The 21,967-nt window shown below is 31.3% G+C and overlaps 2 protein-coding genes across 2 annotated transcripts in view; both read right to left on the minus strand.

Moving 5' to 3' along the window:
- Positions 1-357: 357 nt before the first annotated feature.
- Positions 358-2,172, minus strand: LOC134697129 (uncharacterized). The gene is made up of 2 exons (XM_063559182.1): positions 1,676-2,172; positions 358-1,045 (listed from the first exon to the last, which is right to left on the minus strand). Exons 1-2 carry the CDS (start codon positions 2,037-2,039, stop codon positions 1,008-1,010), a joined length of 402 nt encoding a protein of 133 aa, XP_063415252.1. The 5' UTR covers positions 2,040-2,172; the 3' UTR covers positions 358-1,007.
- Positions 2,173-10,113: 7,941 nt separating this feature from the next.
- The window catches only part of LOC134697894 (phospholipase A and acyltransferase 2-like), a 28,968-nt gene continuing 17,114 nt past the window's right edge, over positions 10,114-21,967 (minus strand). The window contains exons 4-6 of the mRNA XM_063560181.1: positions 18,641-18,770; positions 11,622-11,723; positions 10,114-10,182 (exon numbers count right to left, since the gene is read on the minus strand). Of these exons, the coding sequence (XP_063416251.1) occupies positions 10,114-10,182; positions 11,622-11,723; positions 18,641-18,770 (301 nt within the window). The remainder of the gene's footprint in view (positions 10,183-11,621; positions 11,724-18,640; positions 18,771-21,967) is intronic.

A 21,967-nucleotide genomic window follows, 5' to 3' on the forward strand; every position in this document is an offset into this window, starting at 1 on the left:
TAAGAAACTGTTTTAAATAGTTTAACAGGGATTCTTTAAAAATACAACAACCACTGTATGAAGAAGCACAAACTAACCCCTTCGCATAAAAACAATAGGTCAATTGCAACTATAAGTATTCATGTCTTCCCAGACTAAAATATCAATCAGTACACATTCAACGGTCTTTGTGTAGACGTCATAAACAGTCTGAGAAACGCATGAACTCGTGCAGTACAAGGATAAAAGTAAACAGAAACATCAGGATGTAGAACCATGAGTACTCATATCTATTTTTTTACAATTGATATAAATATACTGTGAGAACCGATAAAACAACTTCATTTAAAGATTTCATCACGGTATTACATTGATAACATGTAAGAACTAGCCGTGTTAAAAAAATGAAAGTTAAAGAAAAGGAATACAAAATCGTCCCTTTCGTCGTAAGTTTTTGTATAAAGTTTCTTGTGTGAATCTGAAATATCCAAACATAAGAACGGACAAATGTTGCCGTCTGAAATAGACCTATTTAAAGTAAGTGCGTATGTTGCACTGGGTTAAATAACCGCTGCAGAAAAATCGGTATTTTTGATTTAAGATAATATCATAATTATAACAGGTACGTTTTCAAACCATTAAAATCACAATATTTATACAACGCTTTTAACACTAAAAAAATAATTGATATTCGTTTTTCATATCCTAGCTTATTTTTAGAATTGTAAAAAGTTAACCACCTCTCAGTCTTAAGTGATGTATCATCAGTTATGATAATAGCTTTAATTGCATCGCCAGAAGAATCATATATAAACTTAATATAAGCTTCCTGCGGTTGATGGCGATAGCTAAATACTAATAGAATATGATCAATTCAATACACATGTATTGCTAAATGGATGCAGTTGATTATAAAGTGCGGTTAATTTATTTTATATTACTTGAGGTATTTCAAAAGAGTATTTCTGTTGAGTTAATATTGTATATTTCAGTATTCCAGTAATTAATATACTCCAGAGTTGGTCGACTTAGTCGCTGTTGTTGCCAGCTTTGTTTTCTGATGAATCTGAGAAAAAAAATTAATATCTATTATAATTATAGGTCTATATTTCCTACTTTCATTTTTGTCTTTAGTCATGTGTTCCCGAGTACAAGTGCATATACATTGTAACCTCTAAAAAAATATGAGTAAAAATGTTCTAAATGATTAAAGAATTCAGGTCTATCAATTTAAAACTGTTTAAACATGGCATATGAGGGTAGTAATGCCCTTTGCCGTCAGACGTCAAATTGTCATTTTCGGCTACCATTAGCGTTAACATTTTTTTGTTCATCGTCAAAATAGTAAAACTGTTACCGTCATTTGAGGAGAAAAAAACGCGATGCGTCAAAAACATTTGATGTTTTGTTATCGTCTAAAAGAAAGTTTATATTTTATCATCATGCACCAAAAATTACCTTCATCGTCATTTTGTAAAATTTGACATAGACAGTAACACTGATGTAAGTCATGTCTACCAAATTTTTTTTTCAAATAGCAGACGTTTGCTTGGATTTGTACAAATCGCATTTTCTTGCTTATCATACTGAATTACATGTAAGTGTGAAACTAGAGAAAGTATGGAAGCAAATTGGCAGATTCGAGTAAAGTAAAACAATAAAAATTTAAAACATTCATAAAACTTAAAATATTTACCATCAGATCTCATTTCCTGTTCTTTTTTCTCCAAAATATCAATGATGGTATCATGACCATTCTTTTCGGCATACATAAGAGCTGTCCATCCATATATGTCATACTTGGTCTTGTCACAATCATTGCTGATAAGAAATGTGACGAAACGCTCTCGATCAGACTCAACAGCATTCCCTGTTCTGGTTGATGCTCTATGGCTTCGACATGTTTCTATCAGTGGTGTATTGCCGAAATAGTTTATACAGTTGACCCCCGCGCCTTTTGAAATGAGATCTGTAGCCAGCTGGAATCGATCACGCCGTATTGCCTGAAATAAAGCACCAGTTCTGTCATTTTCGTCATCTTTTGTAAATCCAGCTCCCATTTTACTGTAAAAGTCGGGGCAAAAGAATCAAAACGTCAGAGAGATGTACCTGCTTTCGATTTACAGGCAATAATGCAGTTTATGAAAGATCAACTTCTTATTATACGATGTGTTTCTTCCTTTAAAAGGTAATTTTCTCACCTACAGTGTATATGACGTCATTTGAATTGTCAGTAAAAGTAGAAACATTATTGATCAAGAAGAAACCTGTGTTAACCTTTAAAAATTAATTCAAATTTAAATTCAAGTTTTATTGCAATATAAACTTTACAGTTTGTGACATATGACAACAGCAACAACAAATAAAGACAATAACTAAGTAACTCAAAATATATACACAAATTCAGGTAAATATTAAAGGATTCCCTGTCCTCAGTTCCATTTAAAAATTAATGTGAATCCCTAAGATTTAGCTTGTTGCATTGATTTAATACCTACTGTTTTAATTTATTATCTATCCAACTGTATTGAGTTGACACATCTCAGTTAATAGTAACGTGCGATCAAGTTAACATTAAATGGGCTTGGACCTCGGTATTATCCTGACACAAACAAACCCTTTTACAAAGAATTGAGCAAGAACGCCTATAACCAACATGAGTCTTACGGTCACCAATGCTAATCGTTCTTTTCGTACCTAGATGGTTCAATACAAGAATACTAGACTATTTACCGATTGTGTCCTTTTTCCGTTCATGACATATATATTTTTGTGTATTTTAAATATCTTCGTTATTTGTTTGTGATATATTCATGATATTGACCATCTAATGTATGACCTTGGTTGTTTATAGTTTACTTTCCCTTTTTAGCAATAACTCTAAACTCCTTGTTGCTAACACATATGTATTCACAATGCATCACCTTGCTTAGTATTGTCCTCATTGTTTTATGATATATTAGACATCTTAAACTGCAGTTGCATACATCTAAAAAATAGTTTTAAAGATTAAGAATTCGTAGTGGAAATGTTTAAATAGATATCATCAATTTGTCCAGCAGATAAATGTATTGTTTTGCAAAAGTATTTGTTTCACAAAACATTAATTCAAATTTACGACATGAGAGAGGCAATTAGCTACTATCATAGTACAGCAAATTATTAAAACATAAGACCTAAAATAAATAAACACATACAAAAAATATAATTTAAGAATTCTTTACCGTTTAAAAGAATACTTATGAAATACTTAAAACATTCTGAGAGTTACATAAACAGCGCGCCGTCCGCCATCTGTATGTATGGAATTTTACGACATAACAGAGTTCATCAAGGTAATTTGTATCCTAATTAGTGAATAAGACTGTTTACTTTTTGGATGCTAAAAAGCATACTAAACATTATAGTTATGATTTTATAATATGCTTTAAATGAGAAAAAATGTTTCACTATAAGATACCAGATGCAATGATTAAAAAGTAATTTTTACCTGTACCATTTATTAAAAATTCTAAAAAAAAATATGTGGAAAAAAATCCTCAGACAAATGTGACATGATTTTTAATGTGACGTGATTTTTAATGAGACACGATTGACGTAACAGTTGACAAATATAGGTCACTGCAAGTCGATAAGAAAATTTAAAAGACAATGCAGAGTTTTCTTTGCAGGAAATATTTAACATTTCCAAACCAAAAGATAACAATTAACAAATTCGAATAAATACTTCTTCACTATGAGTGAGGGTTTTAAGTTAGTTTTTTGTGTGAGATATGGCTTTTGGAGTGAAAGAGGGGGTCTCATCTCGAATTCCCTTAAAAATAACTGCCAAATCCCGAAATTTCTGTGAAAATAATTCAAAAATCCCCCCGAGCGATGAAATAAAATCCCAAAATATCCAATTTCCTAAGGATTAAAATTGATATTTTCGTTTGCGACCGCAATAAACGGTTCAATCTAGAATTCCGGAATTAGTTTTGAATAAATGCAGTCATATGAATAACTCAACATTGAGTTATGTATCTACATAGCGATTATTGAAGTTAAGGAATAATCCATATTATCTTAATTGTATGTCTATAAATAAAATATTAATCATAATTATAAAGAACAAGACAAAGAGTACAAGGGCACAGTTGGTTATGAAAGCCAATTGTATGTTGAAAAACTCGTTATTCAATAATTCGATGGGATAGATGCGATCCACATAGTCACCAAATTTTGAATTGTTTAGTGAAAGAACGTCATCTATATAGCGGAAAGTAGAGTTCAAGGATATTGCTAACTTCTTATCTTTCTTCCTAAGAAGTTCCTGCATGAAGTCAGCCTCATAATAATAAAGAAACAAGTCAGCAAGTAGAGGGGCACAGTTTGTTCCCATTGGGATGCCGACAGTCTGTTGAAAAACACGTCCTCCGAACGTAACAAATATGTTGTCAATCAAGAAATCAAGCATCTTGATAATATCGGTTTCAGAGAATTTTTTGTTTGAATCAGAGTGATTCTTTACAAAGTAGGATTTATCCCTCCCTAAAACAAGATACTTGTATCTACGTTGGCCATTCTTTTTTATGAAGCAAAGTAATACCAACTCTTTTAATTTGTCTTTTAGTTTGGAATGTGGAATACTTGTGTAAGGAGTAGAAAAGTCAAATGTTTTAATACTGTTACAAGATGAAAGAGAGTTAGATTGTATGTACTCTAAGAGATCTTTGGAATTTTTAAGTATCCACATCTGATTGACGCCACCTCTGGAATAGGCAGTTTCACAATAACTTTGAAGCCCGTCTTTGATTGCTGATAAGATGGATGTTAATAATTTAGAAAGGGGTTTCGTGGAGCACTTGGAAGACCCAGCAATATACCGTTTTTTGAAAGGACACTTATGTAGTTTATGAAGGGTTCCTTCCAAAAGCAAACAGTTTTAGAGTGAGAAGTGTATAAATCTTCCACAACTGTAATATAAGAGAGGCAAATGATACAAGAGGAACATTCAACCTCCTTAGTCGAAAATAAACTGACAAGGACACGTATAAAAAAGACCAACTGTCAAATTATAGTACATACAACACAATATAGAAAACTACAGACGGAACAACACAACCCCTCCAAATAAATAGGGCAATCTCAGGTGCTCCGGAAGGGTGAGAAGATCCAACTCTTCATGTGACACACAGTTTTTGTCTGTTCTGGTAAACATTAAAAATCAACCGGATTTATTTCAGCTTTACCAAGCTAAGCAAGAGTTGTGTCCCTTGTTCTGTCAAACTACCGGTTTTCGTTTGAGTCGAACTACGTGTATCTCGAAATATTTCTCTGGTCTGGCTGACTTCGAGATAACGAGAGTCGACTGAATATCAAATATGTGGAATAACTATGTTTCCCTTGGTATATAAATGATTCATCCATGAGTAAATAATTTATGTATTTTATGGGCAATGGTTTATGTTTCTTGTGGTTTTGTAGTTATATCCTCTTTTAAGCAATTACTTGAAATCCTGCGTTGTATAATGTATGCCCAATGTGGTAAATACTTTATTTCTCCTGTGGTAAATAAAGGCAACAGTAGTATACTGCTGTTCGAAATTCATAAATCGATTAAGAAAAAAAAACATATCCGGGTTACAAACTAGAAATAAGGGAAACGTGTCAAATATAAGAGGAGAACTACGACACAACAAAAACACATCATTAGGATATAACACACACAAACCAAACATATGATAACAACGACAATTTTTTTGACTTAGTACAGGACATATTAAAAATGGTGGGTGAACTTGGTTTTGTGGCTTGCCAAACACCCGCTTTTATGGCAATGTTAAATATAACATTAAAATGACAACATTACATGACAGGACTACAATACAAATAAATTGGAGAACATATAGGACAGAGAAACACACAAATAATAGCTAATAAAAGGTACCAGGTTTGAAATTTAATCCGGCAGACGAGCGTTTCGTCCACACAAGACTTACCAGTGACGCTCAGATGAAAAAGTTAAAAGCCAAAACAAGTACAAAGTGGATAAGCACTGAGGACCAACAGTTTCAAAAAAATCATCTCAAAAAGAAAGTGATAACCGCATTCAAGTTTATAGCTCATATGAACATGGTAAAGGATAAAAAGTACTGCCCGAACGAAAATAAGAAATCATATATATCAAGAACATACTTTTGAAATTTTTAACTACTGTGGATTCCTTTATTTCGTTGGTACAAATTTTCGTTGATGTTTAATTTCGTGGTTTTGTCGAAGTGTGCATACACGCCTATATATGATTTATTATTTGTTGAATATTTAAATCCATGGTTTGCCTGTACCTACGTATTCCACGAAAATTGGTTTCCAACGAATACTAACGAATTCACTTAGTGTACTGACAACTTCTGAAACGTATATAAATATTTTCATAAACATGCTAAACCAGAGATATGATGATTTTCTCTTCTTCAAATAACATGTTACGTTCTACATTGGAAAACGCATTGTTCACAAAACCTTTTTGAAATATGACATTATTAAAATTCAAAGGTCAGTAATTCGTCACAACAATGACATATTTTGTATAAGACATTTACCAATGCAACGAATTATCACGTCAGCTTTATTCAATTCATATTTTCACAGCTGTTTGTAATGATCATGACTTAACAACAGAAAAATCAAATAGAGAAAGTAGAGTAAATGAATCATTAAGTAACTGACTTGCTATATATTGAAAATTTGATAAACATAACAAAAAACTATAAGAAGCTGATCATATCCAAATATCTATTTGTTACAGAACTTCTGTTTTGAATTGTTGGCTGTGGTAAACAATATATATATATATGAAAAGAAGATGTGGTATGATTGCTAATGAGACAACTCTCCACAAGAGTTCAAATGACACAGAAATTAACAACTTTAGGTAACCGTTCGACCTTCAACAATGCGCAAAGTTCATACTGCATAGTCAGCTTTAAAAGGACTGTATTAATGTAAGACTCCTGTGTTGAATTACGTATTTCTCCTGTGGTTAATGATAATATAAATCCTGGTTACTAATGTATTATTACGGTTGTTCATTATGTATGTCTGCTTATTAAAATCAATAATGTATCCTGTGGGTTATATTTAAGTGATGTTTACAGTGGTAAATAATGCATATTTTTCTGTTGTAAAAGAGGACAGAGAGATACCAGAGGGACATTCGAACTCATAAATAGAAAATAAATTGACAACGCCATGGCTTAAAAAGAAAACAGACAAATAATAAATACAAGACACAACATAAAAAACTAAAGACAAAGTACCCCCCCCCCAAAAAAAAAAAAAAGAAGGTGAAAATGATTGCAAATATTTTACTTTCTATATAATAAAAAAAGTTGAACACGACAAGCAACTGTAGAACACTGATGTTATCAAAATATTTATGTGTAAAAATATTTTTAATATTAAGTTGGCCACTGGTAAATAATATATGTCTTCTTTGATAAATTACGTATGTTTCATGAGGTATTACTTGCATGACTTTTGTTATAAATGATAAATTTCTCTTGAAGAAAAAATCTCTGTATCTTATGGTAAAAGATACCAAATGAACGTTCAAACTCAAAGTCAAAGTCTAAAATTATTAGTTAAACTGACAACGCCATGGCAAGAAAATTAAAAAAAGATCAATGGACAAATATTAATTCATCAACACAATATTAAAAACTCAGGACCGGGAAACACGAAATCCAACAAAAACCCGGGGTGCTCTAGAAGGGTAACCAATGTATTATTGTATGTCCCCTGTTGAAAATCATTAACGCCTCTTTTGACAAATGATCAGCGAAAGATAAAAAAGATATACTTAATCTCAAAGTCGAAAATAAAATGACAATACCATTGCAAAAACCGGAAAACGATTTAAGGATAAACCTTAGTAAACAAAACACAAGGCAGAAAAATAAAGACTTTACAACACCCACTAAAAGTCGTGGGTGATCTTGGGTGCGCCGGAGGGTTGTCTTGAGAAGATCTTGTTTCTGTCAATTAGCACAACATTTCCTTTTGATAGCTATATTTGATTCAGATTTACACTTCTATATGTTAGATAACAAAATTAAGCTGTTTATGAAGTTCAGAAATTAACACCAGATTTTTTTTCTATTTTTGTAGATGTGTTTACAAGTCATAAATGTTATTGTATCTTTAATAATCTTTTTAATAAAAATAGGATTAAATATGAAAAACAAAAACAAAAACAAATTGCTGTTCCAATCCATAAATGTACTGAATTGTTTGAATAATAAACGATAACGACACAATAAACAAATACCTTTGAAAACATGGTAGCTGATAAAAAATGAACAAACAACAATTTATCTTTATTTATATATAGATTTTTCATAATTTTTTCTGTAACGAAATTTGCAATCATTATGAACCGATATTCATATTATTCAGATATACTTAATAGATGTAAAAAGGTTTGTAATGAGTGCCAAATGTCTGGTAGTGTTTTTATCTAATGTTGAACAAATATAAAATTCTTTACTACATAACTTTGACCAATGTCATACTATTATCTACGCAGAGATAGATCACAGTTATATTTAAAGAGAACACCTTTCATGTGGACTTGTTTTAGCCATTGCCAAATGGTTTGTGACATCACGATTTTTTCAACATATCCATACTTTATAATATATATTCTCTTTAAAATTGGCTGTTCTCCTTTAGTAAAAGTAAGTCAACTTCTGTGCTGACATGAATTATCATTGATATGGTCATATTATTATAAATTATCTGTTTACCAAACTTTTAAATTTTCGAAATACTAAGGCTTTTCTACCTCAGGATTAAATTACTTTAGCTGCACAAAAACTTTTAAGAATTTTGGTCCTCAATGCTTTTCATCTTCGTACTTTATTTGGCCTTTTTAATTTTTTTGGATTCGAGCGTCACTGATGAGTCTTTTATAGACAAAGCGCGCGTCTGGCGTAAATACATAATGGAATCCTGGTATAGATAATGATTTTATATACACGTTTTGTGAGAGTTTTGCGATTTATTTTGATCTTAATTACATGTAAGACATTATCATTCTTTATCTTATTATTGTAACGTTTCTACTGATTTATTTCAATTGCAAGCTATCAGGGAAGACAATTTAGATAATTATTTTTAAAGGAATGTAAAACCATTTTTCCTGTTTTGTTCTGTAGAATCAGGAACTTATTTTATTGACGCACCAAGTTTTATTTCGCTGAAAGCATATTATAAGATCTACATATTTCAACTCATATTTATTTATAGAATTCTATTGTATATATATATGTTCTGTACTTTTTTTTCTATTCTATTCTCACAACATAGATTATCCGAGATATACCATGCTCTTTTAAAGAAGGTTGATAATGATAATTGTTTGTGTTCGTGTTATAATCAGAAACGTAAAACGATCTGTCAGCACACCAAAATGTCCAAGTAGCAAAGATTATAAGACATAAGAAAACTGACAACCAGGTTCCTGACAGAAATGATTTTCTTTTGATTTGTAGATGAGTTCTTACTTTTATGTATCAGCCAAAAAATTGTACTCGATGCTTTGTTATGAGTTTGACTTTAAACAGTTGTCAAAGCTTAACGAAGGTCTTTTGTTTTCTCCGGCACTCTGGCTTTCTCCACAAATAAAACTGGCAGTCAAGAAAAAGCCCAACATAAATGCATAAACGTGGCGTTAAAAACAAATCAAACGTAACCGATGAACATATCTCTCTCAACAATTATTATCCTTTTTAGACCTAAACACTTCAATTTATTCTCAAGAAAAAGATCAAATGTGTACAGAACATTTATCTAAAAGAACATGCATAACATAAATAAAAGCAGTGTTTTGAAAGAAAGCATCTCCTCGATACAATTGATAGACAAAGGGGTCTTTGTTTAAATCATCTTGAATCAAAATATAACTTATAAAGTCTGTCCGAATTAAATATTAATATCGTAAAAACTGCGAATGTGTACTTCTGCTGTAATATGGATTAAAACAGAAAACCAGACTGAGTAGGATATCGACACTATTTGAATTGTAAAGCTCTTTCTCTAGCTTATTGAAAAACTTTTGATATCCATAGCATTTGGTAATTCCATTTTTGTTTATTTTATAGCACATTTACTTGTTCCAACATGGGTAGAATTCGAAAAGTCAGGAGATATTTCCATCGTCTGAAAATAAAAATAAAATGTTATTATATACAATAAAACAGTAAATTATCATTTTATTTAAGACAAAATACCGCTTTTAGGTGTTTGGTGTGCATGTAATATTGCATATCAGAATAAAAGATCATTGAATAAATTATTATCTGCATAAGTTTTGGGAAATGACCACCACCACTTAAGTAATATGAATATTTGCCACATTATAATTTAATTTGGAAACAGATATTGTATTATTAACTTACACATATAAAAAGTCCCCCAAGACTCAACATAAATGTACATGCATAAAATAACTTCTTTGACGCTTAAAAGAATCTGACTTTTTTAATTTTTTTATGTCTAAATGAATTTGACTACTAGGATTAAAAACTAATGTGTGTGTAATCAATTTTGGGCGAAATGATTACATTTACATTTTATACTCACTATCAAATAGTTTGTTTATTGGTTCATTCAATAGAAGATTGAAACTATATATTCATATCAATATTTTGGTCTCAAGCATCACTGAACAGAAATATATTGGAGAAAAGCGTGATTGGTGCAGATAGAAATGCAACAACAATTGACAGAAATTAAAACTTAACACCTCATTTCAAGTTTTGTATTTACTCACAAAGTAGGAGTATGGTAAGCTTAAATGCGGACAGCCTTCAAATAGGTATAAGAGTTTGATTTTTTTGTGTAAAACAATTTCAAATTCTTTATAAATGCCTTGATCATAAAAAAAAAATCTATTTTAACAGATATCGTGAAAATTGTTAATTACAATTAAATATCGGTCCTGTCATATACAGATAGTTATGGGAAACAGATTCCAAGACTCGTTTACGAATAATTGACCAGTTACACGCTTTACAACATAAAACACATTCTGCTTAAAACATGTATTAGTTATTTGCTGCTTTATTATACTACAGCAAGATAACAAAAGTTGGTTAAAAGGGGAATTAAAAAAAATACTACTTTCCTAAAGTACAAACATAATATAAACAACCAAAGATAAGTAATGAACCATCTACAATAGCTTGAAATTAATCTGCGTAAACAAGACGTGCACATTAAGTTCCAAGACGAAGTGTTCAATGAATTCAAGAAAAGAAAAGTCTGAAAATTAGTAAACATATTTACTCCAAGATGTCGTTTAATGAAACTAAATGGCCTGCATTTATCATTATTGTCAAAAACACATGATCAGATTGACAGAAGAACTCCGCCTAAATGATTGAAAACTATCATTATGCATTGGCATTAATATCTTGATGTAAATTATATACACTCATTCGTCAACAAGATGTATCTTATACTTCACTTTCCATTGTATTGCAAATATCATCAAAAGTGCCTCACTGCCTGTATAAGTAAAGAGATAATTGAATTGTTATCTGAATCAATGTTATTAAACAACGATGCATATATAAGTATCATGAATAGTTTCATACTTTTAAATATCCATTACATACAAGGTATATGTACAGGTCTAATAGTTTGCCGATTATAAATAAAGTTCCAAGTACCATACCAGCAGTTACAAATTTGTCAACCTAGGAAGAAAATATTATTTATTGATAATATTTCATTAATTGTAGACTACCGCAGGTTATTGAAAAAATACAGCCACATAATTGTTCAACTACTTATCAAGATAACCAATTTTATTTGCTAATTGAAAATAAAGCGGAATAAAATAATTAAAGACAGAAGACAAGATAATTCTGTTTTAATTGGTTATTACTTACCGACATAAATAAAAGAGTTAGCTATTAATACTCTAAATGCATGATAAATATATAGTTAATAATTTATATTGATATCTATAGTCTCTCATAATTCTTTATAGAATGGCACTTGTATTTGAATTTATAAAATTATTGTTTTATTCAATGTATATATTATGATGATTGTATTATATGTATTGCAAGTGGTGAGACTCTAATAAAATATTGAATCTGAATCTGTATGATGTCTCTAGTCTGGTCAAAGGGTCAGAGTGTCCTACTTAATTAAACGATAAATTGTTGAAATTAGATAACATGTTTTCACGTGCAGAGAAATTTCACTTATGACCAATGCATGACTGGATTTCATCTTTTTTATTGGGCAATGATCTGGAGGGTCAGCACGAGTTCACGTGTAAGTGCATTGTGGTCACTTCCTTTTATCATCAGCGTTTGATGTGTTAACTTGTGAATTTGTTCAAAATTTTATATGTGATATTTGTTTTTATTACATGTATAATTTTGGACTGGAGTGTTTTCGTTTTAACTATTTCAGGTAAAATCGAACTTTACTCTTTTTTTTAAAGCTATTCTATGCTTTCATTTTGAACAAACGTACAGTATTTTTTTTTAACCATTCTTCCATTCGGATAGAACTCACGATTTTGATTTATGCAAAACATGTAGCAGTCGGTCAAATTCATAGATAGTGGGTCAAATTAGTTTTCATGTGGGTGGCGACACTGTGCGTTTGCGATCAAAATGTAATTATTTATCATTTACATGATGAATAACCTGATGTAATTTAACAAGTTACTGAATCCTTAAGGTACCATCATCCTAATGTTTGCAGAACGTACATCCGCATTATGTATTTGTAAGATACATGATTCGTTTAAATTTAACTACAAATACAAAATTGGATATTTGCATATCGATAAAAATACCATACATGATAGAATGCAAAGTTATACACTTATAATTTATATACGATGTTATTAACGGTTCCATACATTTAAGTGCATGCTCTTTTATGAAAGAGCAAGACAGTTAAAGTTTTAATGCTAAGCTATTGTGTTACACACCCATTTGCGTACTTGTTTATGTAAGGTTGACGATATTTCAATTGGTGCAGTGAGCTTGATTGCTTGTACTTATGATCTCTGTGTATTTGCTTTTTCAATTACGTTTTAATGCAGAGTTCATTGTTTTATGCTATGTCACTAAACTCATGTTACTTCCGTAAATTCTCACGGCAGTTTGTTTGGAGCTTATTATAATCTAGCAAGTAAGCCTAATCGCTATAATTCTTAGTATTTTAATTTATGCAAGTGTACCTTGTTTGCCTTATGTTAACGGCATAAAAAGGATATGTCTTTCACCTATATCGCAACCCAATGCTTATTTATTACGATCCAATTTACCTGTTTCTGCCTGTTTGGGTAATGTGGACGATATTTTAATTTTCGCAGAGGGCGTGGTTGCTTGTACTTATGTCCTCTGTGTCTTTTTTTTCAGAGGTTGTGGTAGCTTGGTCTATTACCTCTGTGTACTTACTTCTGCAAATATGGTAGTATGTAGTGGGTATTGTTTTATGCTTCGTCATGAAACTCATGCTGCTTTTTTTGCAGAGGTCGTAGTAGCTTGGTCTATGATCTCTGTATTGTTTTATGCTTCGTCATGAAACTCATGCTACTTTTTCAGAGGTCGTAGTAGGTTGGTCTATGATCTCTGTATTGTTTTATGCTTCGTCAAGAAACTCATGCTAAACTATACTGAGCCAAAAAAGTTTAGCAACACTTTTTTTTTCAATTTTTCTTTTTTTGTTTTTGCAATATTTTTTTTAAACATCATTGTTATAATCCTTAATTTTACCTTTAGCTTTTAACAGTCTTACTTTTTTCTGGATGATTGATTTGGCGCCATTTTAGCCTTCCACGTGTAATTGATGTTTTACCTTCTGTAACTGTATTTTTAAAACAAAATAGAATTTTTTTTTCTCACTAACATTCAGAAACACACCATTGGTAAGAAAAACACAAAAAAAATTGAAAAAATTGCATGGGGCATCAATCTGGCCTCCCCAAAAATGACCGTCAGAAGGCTATTGGAATGGTTGATGGCAGAATGAGTGTTTCTGGTGTCGTGGCATGATAAAATGTGCATAAGTCAACAGTTTAGAAACTAACAAACAGATGTCGACAAATTGCAACTGCACGGGATAGGTCGATATGTCGTAGACCAAGAAAAACTATCGTCAAGGGAGGAGCGCTACTTTCGCTTTACAGCAACACGTGATAAGTTTTTTCCGTCCACAAGAGTAGTCCATTGACTAAGGGCAGCTGCGATTGTGCCTGCCAATCCTTCATTGATGCACTTAGGGCATGGCCGGGAAATTGATTTAGAATAACGCTATAGTCATTTTCGCATTTTGACCCTCCCACGCTCCATACAAAGAAAATCCTATTGAATGTGAGTGATAAACATTCATGTTGCTTCTGACATGTCATAATTTCATTTTTTTATAATTAAAATCATATTTTGTTACAATTTTGTAATAAAATAAAATTTCATATTTTTGTTGCTAAACTTTTTTGGCTCAGTATACTTTTAAATATTATTTCGCCTTGGTGATTGGTTTGGAATAAATTAATTTTGTGATCAATTCTTTAGCTATATACAAAATTGCCAGTATTTTGAGACATGTAGCCAGATTGGCATGTTTGTCCGATTGTAATACATGTTTTTCATGTATTAATTTAATTATCTTTACTATTTTAATTCATGTATAGGTTGGGTTGCGATGAACGTAATTGATAATTTTTATACTTTTGCACTGTAAGGTCGTTTGATTTTTTCTATATACTAGATTTGTTAATAAAAATAACTTTGGACAAGATATATATTTATATATATATATATATATATATACTGATGATATTTTGAAGTTCATACTCTTCTTTTAATACATGATAAAAAAAAAAGAAAAACAAAATCTTTTTTGTTTAATGGGTGATTATTAGAGAAAAGAACTATGATAATTTAATTATCGCATATTATTCCTTATCATGCGTTAAATTTGTGGTCCTTGAGTAAGATTAAGTTTGTTTTTTTAATAGGAATTTTATTTTATCCATTATTTATATTCTTATTTTGTTTATTTCATGCTTTAACTATGGACAAAGAGCGCTTAGTATGGCATTCATCTACGAAAGAATTTTCCCCATTGAAGGAAATGTGCAATAAAGCGTGATATCAACAACTTACATATACTTTCACTTGTCAGCGGTAAGTCATAGTTTCGATAATACAAACATATGAATATTGATGGGTTGCTGTTTCACTGACATTAATGAGACATACTTAATTTCAGATTAAAATTCTGATCCAAAAGTGCGAGTCGTATCAACATGACTAACCAAAGCCTAATTTGACTGTTTTATAAATACAAATTTACAAAATTCGACTTCGATCAGAATTTTGATACACAACTGGATCCCAGTTACAATGAAAGCGCCATGCACCTATTGTTATTCCACCATCTCTTTAAATTTGACTATGTCGTTAATTGTCAAGGACTCTCGTAACTTAAATACAGCACTTAGTTTTAGAGGAAGGAAAATAAAACAAACAAAGACTTCTGCCGCATTTCATGGATGGAATGGTCCTAATAATAAATAGTATCCGTGATTCAAGATTGGAGTCAAATGCGTTTATGGAATTTTACAGCTTAAAAGAATAAATTTAGTTTCAGAAATTTATACTTCAGCAGTTGCGGGTCAGTATTACCTGACAAAACATTAATGATCTTTATTTCATACAATAACAACTGTCTTGTTTTGGGTCAGCATTGCCTGCAAAAACATTTTATGATTTTTATTTCTTATAATTACAACTGTCTTGTTTTGGGCCAGCATTGCCTGCAAAAACATTTTATGATTTTTATTTCTTATAATTACAACTGTCTTGTTTTGGGTCAGCATTGCCTGCCAAAACGTTTTATGATCTTTATTTCATATAATTACAACTGTCTTCTTTTGGGTCAGCATTACCTGCCGAAACGTTTTATGATCTTTATTTCATATAATTACAACTGTCTTGTTTTGGGTCAGCATTCAATTTGCCTGCCAAAACATTTTATGATTTTTATTTCAAATAATTACAACTGTCTTGTTTTGGGTCATCATTGCATGCAAAACGGTTATTATCTTTATTTCACATCATTTCAACCGTATCTTGTTTTGGATCAGTATTGCTTGCTTAAACGTTTAAGATCTTTATTTCATACGATTTGTGTCTATATTGCCGTTATCCTGTCGATGTTGTCTTTACACATTGTTTAGACTGTCAATGCGATCATTCGACAGGCTACCTTTTAATTGTTTTTTTTAATTTAACATTGTTTAATGGCTTGGGTTAACTTCCTGTGTGTATACATGAATTGTTCGTAAATCATGTTATGGTTTTTAATGTTGCCTATCTAATTCATATTAATTATTCAAAAAGACTTGATGGTTTATTGCAATAGTTGTACTAAATGCTATGGTCTTTAGAGGTAAATCCATAACAATCCAAAGTTTTATATTTAACTAGACTGGTTATTAACTAATTGTTTCTTCTTCTTCTTTTGGTTAAATGTTTAAAGTATGTGTCAAAAGCTATAAATATTTTCCCGGTTAAAACTTACATCTTTTAACGTTCATCGCAATTAAGGTTCAGAATAATTATATGAAACACTATTATATTTTTCATTTTACAACTTTATTTACTACCATACATTATAAACCTTTCAAATGTTTTGCATTGGAATAACAGTATGTTAAATTAAGTTCTGTAGCATGCCAGGAGAAATGAATTTATCTTACGTAAGTTTTAAGTAAGTTTGTTGTATTCCCCCCCTTTTTTTTGGAGGTATTATCGAAATAAATTATTACTATTAATATTGAATGGTGATATTTACCAGTCATTAAATTTCTATAAAGAGCTGTATTATTTAAAATTGTGAATAAAACTTTTTTTTACCCGTATCATGTATTACGAAAATTATTTCTATAGTCTCATATCAAATCGGATCACAACAAAAATAACTGAGAGTTAAAAAAGGTTTTCATTAGATACTTATTTACTAATTTCAATTTAAAAACTTTTTCCCTATGGAATTCACCCCGCCACATTATGTATGTATATGCCTGTCCCAAGTTAGGAGCCTATGTTCAGTGGTTGTCGTTTGTTTATGTGTTACATTTTGTTTTTCGTTCATTTTTTTTTTTACATGAACGCCGTTAGTTTTTTCGTTTAAATTGTTTTACATGGTCATTTTGGGGCCTTTTATAGCTGACTATGCGATATGGGCTTTGCTCATGGTTGAAGACCGTGCGGTGACCTATAATTGTAAATTCCCGTGTCATTTTGGTTTCTTGTGGTGAACTGTCGCATTGGCAATCATACCACATCTTTTTTTTTTTATATTTGTGCAATTTCGATTGAAAAATGTCAAGTGTAGTATAAGAATCATTTGCTCATAATCCCATACAGAAATATTCAGATACAAAACTTCGTATTTAGAAAGGAATCAGGGCTTTGTAAAAATGTACTTTAGTTTTGTTTAAATTTTTGAGATTAAAGATACAGTTTCGGCTAATTAATGTACTAATTGTCGGTACTAAAATATATAGAGGATTCTTGCTTAAATGTCTGGATGTAAGAAGAAATATGAATTCTGAAACATACTTAACCTGTTAACGACGATTCTATTGTAATTTAATTGCCGTGATCCTGACCGGAATAAGATTTACACCTTTAATCATATTTACCGGTAAGAGATAATTAAAAAGTAAAATCTTGGTATATGATAATATGAACTTTCAATATGTCTGCTAAATGTGGAAACGTTTTACATAATAAAGTGATATGTGTTTGGTGTACATGTATGTGAATGTCATGCTTGTAAATTTTTTCAAGTCATATATAAATTGTAAATTGTATTCACGTCGCCAGATTCCTCGGGTGGGGATCCACTCTTTCAGCCTAAGAGTGCATTTTGGATCCACTCTTTCAGCATAAGAGTGGATTTGTGGCAGATTTTTCCCCCCTTCTTTGCTATTCTTTGTCATTTATTCAATTGATATGATATAAGTTGATGTCACTAAGAATTATTGAATAAATATAAGTTACGTGGAAAAATTACTTTGCCACGATTACATTAGCCATTGGTAAATGACATTAGTCCTGTCAACGGTAACTTATGGATATATGTGTTTTTCCATTGAATGTGTTCTTATAAAAAAGTTCAGATAAGGAGGCGTTCAAGTATAACATGTCTAAAATTTGAATTAGATAGAATTTTTACAGTTCCAGATGAAATGTTCAGTAGTAGAGAACTTATCACAACAAGTGGAATTGAAAGGATAATCAATGGCATGTGTAAGTCTCTAAAAACAATATCAAAGATACTAGCCGTACAATTGCCTATGATTGCTCACACCTACTTCATCGAAAACCGATGGATGGTTGTCTCATTGGCAATCAGACAACATCTTTGCACTTTAACATAGGCCAATAATTCCTTGTTGGATGCAAATATTAAACAGGTTGTTATCTATTAACTAATTATCTAGTATGCACGCGATTTAATGCTTAAACATGGATGGAAACATACCTTTTTGTTTATCATATGGTGTTAGTGAACACACGTTTTTGGCTTTTAATGTTGATCTATACCCCTTATATTTTTTTCAAAATACCTGGTTTGATATTGCGGATCCATTTCGACACCAGGATGCGAAATGCTCGCAATTGCTCCACAATAAATTGTATTCTAAAGGACCAATCTTACTGAGTGCTCTTTTTACAACTTCTTTGGGTGGCCGACACCTAGAATAAACGGATACAATTCCTTTTAGAATACAAATTCAGTTTCAGTTTCAGTCTCCAATACGGTTTTTGTGAAGAATATTAATACACTTACAGTGGAGATCACTTCTAACCTCTCATTAGAACTGTCAGAAAATTCTGTCATAGAACTGTTCTAACCTGTCCTAGAACAGTTCTACCTAGAACAGTTCTTCCCTAGAACTGTTCTAAGTAGAACTGGTAGAATCAGTTCTATGTAGAACTGACTAAATCAGTTCTAGGAAGAACTGTCAGGATCAGTTCTAGGGTAGAACTGTCTAAATCAGTTCTAGGTAGAACTGTCCAAATCACTTCTAACCGTAGAACTGTCAGCAGAACTGACTTAATCAGTCAGGACTGTAGAACAGTTCTAAATGACGTCACTGCAGTAAGGGCACTTTAGAATTTAGAAGAAATAAATCACTTCCAATTACTTTGCTATATAATAGCAGATTTTCTATATTTTTTACTGATCAAACGTTACATGTACAAATATCGAAGTGAATAGGAGGTTATCCAACTCATCGGAGAAATATTTTTATAAGATTGCATACGGAAACATCATTGTTTAATACGTTTGTTCGTTCCCCGTTTTTAACAGTCTCTTCCAAATATAACTCTGCATTTAATTCATGGAATTTTAATCGTAATTTACCTTGTTTGCTATGGATTTAAATTCATTTAAGATTCTGTTTTGACAAATGTTCAAACGAAAATTGTACAGTGGATGAATTATGGGATATTAATGAAAACAGTGTTGTATAACGTAAAAAAACTATATATACATTTGCACCATCTCGTCAATTTAGCCAGACTTATCCATAACGATTATAAATGATATCTGGGAGTCTGGAACTCAGAAAAATATACTCGATCTGAACATGAATGAAATATTTGCCCCTGGACGTTCCGCTACAAACAAAATCATGCATGTTTCTTTGCCTTCTTCAAATTATATTAACCTGTTAACAGTATAGTATTCCAAGAAGAGAACTTCCCATACATGTACTTTTTATTTTATCTTTATAATAAAGTTTATGAATCAGTCATGTGCGTGTTGGATGATGCCGTTAAATAGTTTTGTTTAAAAAAAAAACCACCACAAACTACAAATGAACTTACTACTGACTTAAACATGTTAAAAAGTCACTTTTAGTGAAGGTTCATTTTTATGGATACAGAGAGGAAATAACGGCGCGCTAAATTCTTAGATATGGTATAAATACACCTTGTCGCTATTTGTCTGCCATTACTGGATATCACACAGGTTCCCGTGAAATTTGGACGTCATAAAACAAAATATCTGACGCTACAATGGAAAAGTGATTGTTGTATGCTTTAAAAGTTCAAGAGGCCGGGTCAGCCAGGATTAGCGATGAGGTGTATTGTGTTTCAAAGTTGGTGTAATTTTTATCATACGATCCGTCCTCACATAGAAATATTATTGGTTTACAATGAGGCCATTTATATTTGCATGATAAAGTGTAAATAAGTTCAGTTTTGGTTGATGCGGTCAAATAATTTTGTTAAAATGACTCTCACTCAGTCGTATATATGGATATATCGAAACTTCTGAAATTTGTTTACAATTCAATATTTAGAATAAAAAGAGGACTTGCTGATACTTTTTTGTAGCCAATGTGTTCCAATATTCATGCTATGATATTGCTGTCATTGAATTATACAATCCGTCGTAATATGTATTACTATAAGTGATTTAGTATGCGGCTATATATATATTAAGATTTACATAACAAAGTGTAAATATGGTCAGTTTTGGTTGATGCTGTCACATATGGTCAGTTTTGGTTGATGCTGTCAAATATGGTCAGTTTTGGTTGATGCCGACAAATAATTTTGTTATATTCATGAGTCAGTCTGAGATATCAAAACTACTGAAATTAGTTTACGATTCAAAATTTTGATTAAAAAGAGGACATGCTGGCACTATAAACTGATGGGAGCATAATTTTGTTTTCCAATATTGCTTTCATTTATATTAAACAATCCATCCTGATATAAAAATATAATTTAAGTGATATACTTTGCGGCTATTAAGATTGACATCATGTACATAATAAAGTACAAATATGGTCAGTTTTGGTTGATGCGGACAAATTATTTTGTTATACCAGTCAGTCTGAGGTATGAAAACTACTGATATTTTTTTTATGATGCAATATTTTGAATAAAAAGAGCACATACTGGCATTCTAAATTGATGCAAATGAAATTAGATAGCAGTAATATTGTGTTCCAATATTTCTATTATTTGTATTTTCATGATTTTACAATCCATCCTTACATAAAAATATTACAGATTTACTATGCGACTATAAGAGTTACATAAAAAAGAGCAAATATGGTAAGTTTTGGTTGATGCGGTCAAAAATGGTCTGTTTTGGTTGATGCTGTCAAATATGGTCAGTTTTGATTGATGCAGACAAATAATTTTGTTACATGATCATGAGTCAGTCTGAGGTATGAAAACTATTGATATTTGTTTCTGATGCGATATTTTGAATAAAAATAGGAAATGCTGACACTCTCAATTGATGCGAGAAAAAAAATTGTGGTCATTGATTTCCAATATTGTAGTTATTTATATACTACAGTCCCTCTTGACCTAAAATTATAACTGAATTACTGTGTAGCTATTTAGTTTTACATAATAAAAAGCAAATATGGTAAGTTTTGGTTGATGCGGTCAAAAGATTTTATATCACGACTCAGTCTGAAGTATGAAAACTACTGATATTTGTTTATGATTCAATATTTTGAATAAAAAGAGGACATGCTCATTGGCGGATAAAGGGGCGGGGGTCCAGGAGTTGGAACCCCAATTTTTTGACGATCAATGCATTTGAATGGGAGCATATAGTTGGAACCCCCCTTTACTCATGGTTGAAAACCCCCCCCCCTCTTTAAAATGGCTGGATCTGCTCCTGCATGCTGGCACTATAAATTGATGCGAACAAAATTGTTTTCCAATATTGCTGTAACTTGTATAGTACAGTCCCTCTTGACCTAACATTAAAACTGGAGTACTGTGCAGCTATATAGATTTGCAGAAAGAAAGCAAATAATGTCAGTTTAGATTGATGTGGTCAAAAGATTTTTGTTAAGCAGGTCCGTCCGAGGTAAGAAAACTACTCGTAAACAGATATTACATTTGGTTAA

Source organism: Mytilus trossulus, chromosome 14 (genome assembly GCF_036588685.1).
Source record: "Mytilus trossulus isolate FHL-02 chromosome 14, PNRI_Mtr1.1.1.hap1, whole genome shotgun sequence".
Taxonomy (NCBI): domain Eukaryota; kingdom Metazoa; phylum Mollusca; class Bivalvia; order Mytilida; family Mytilidae; genus Mytilus; species Mytilus trossulus.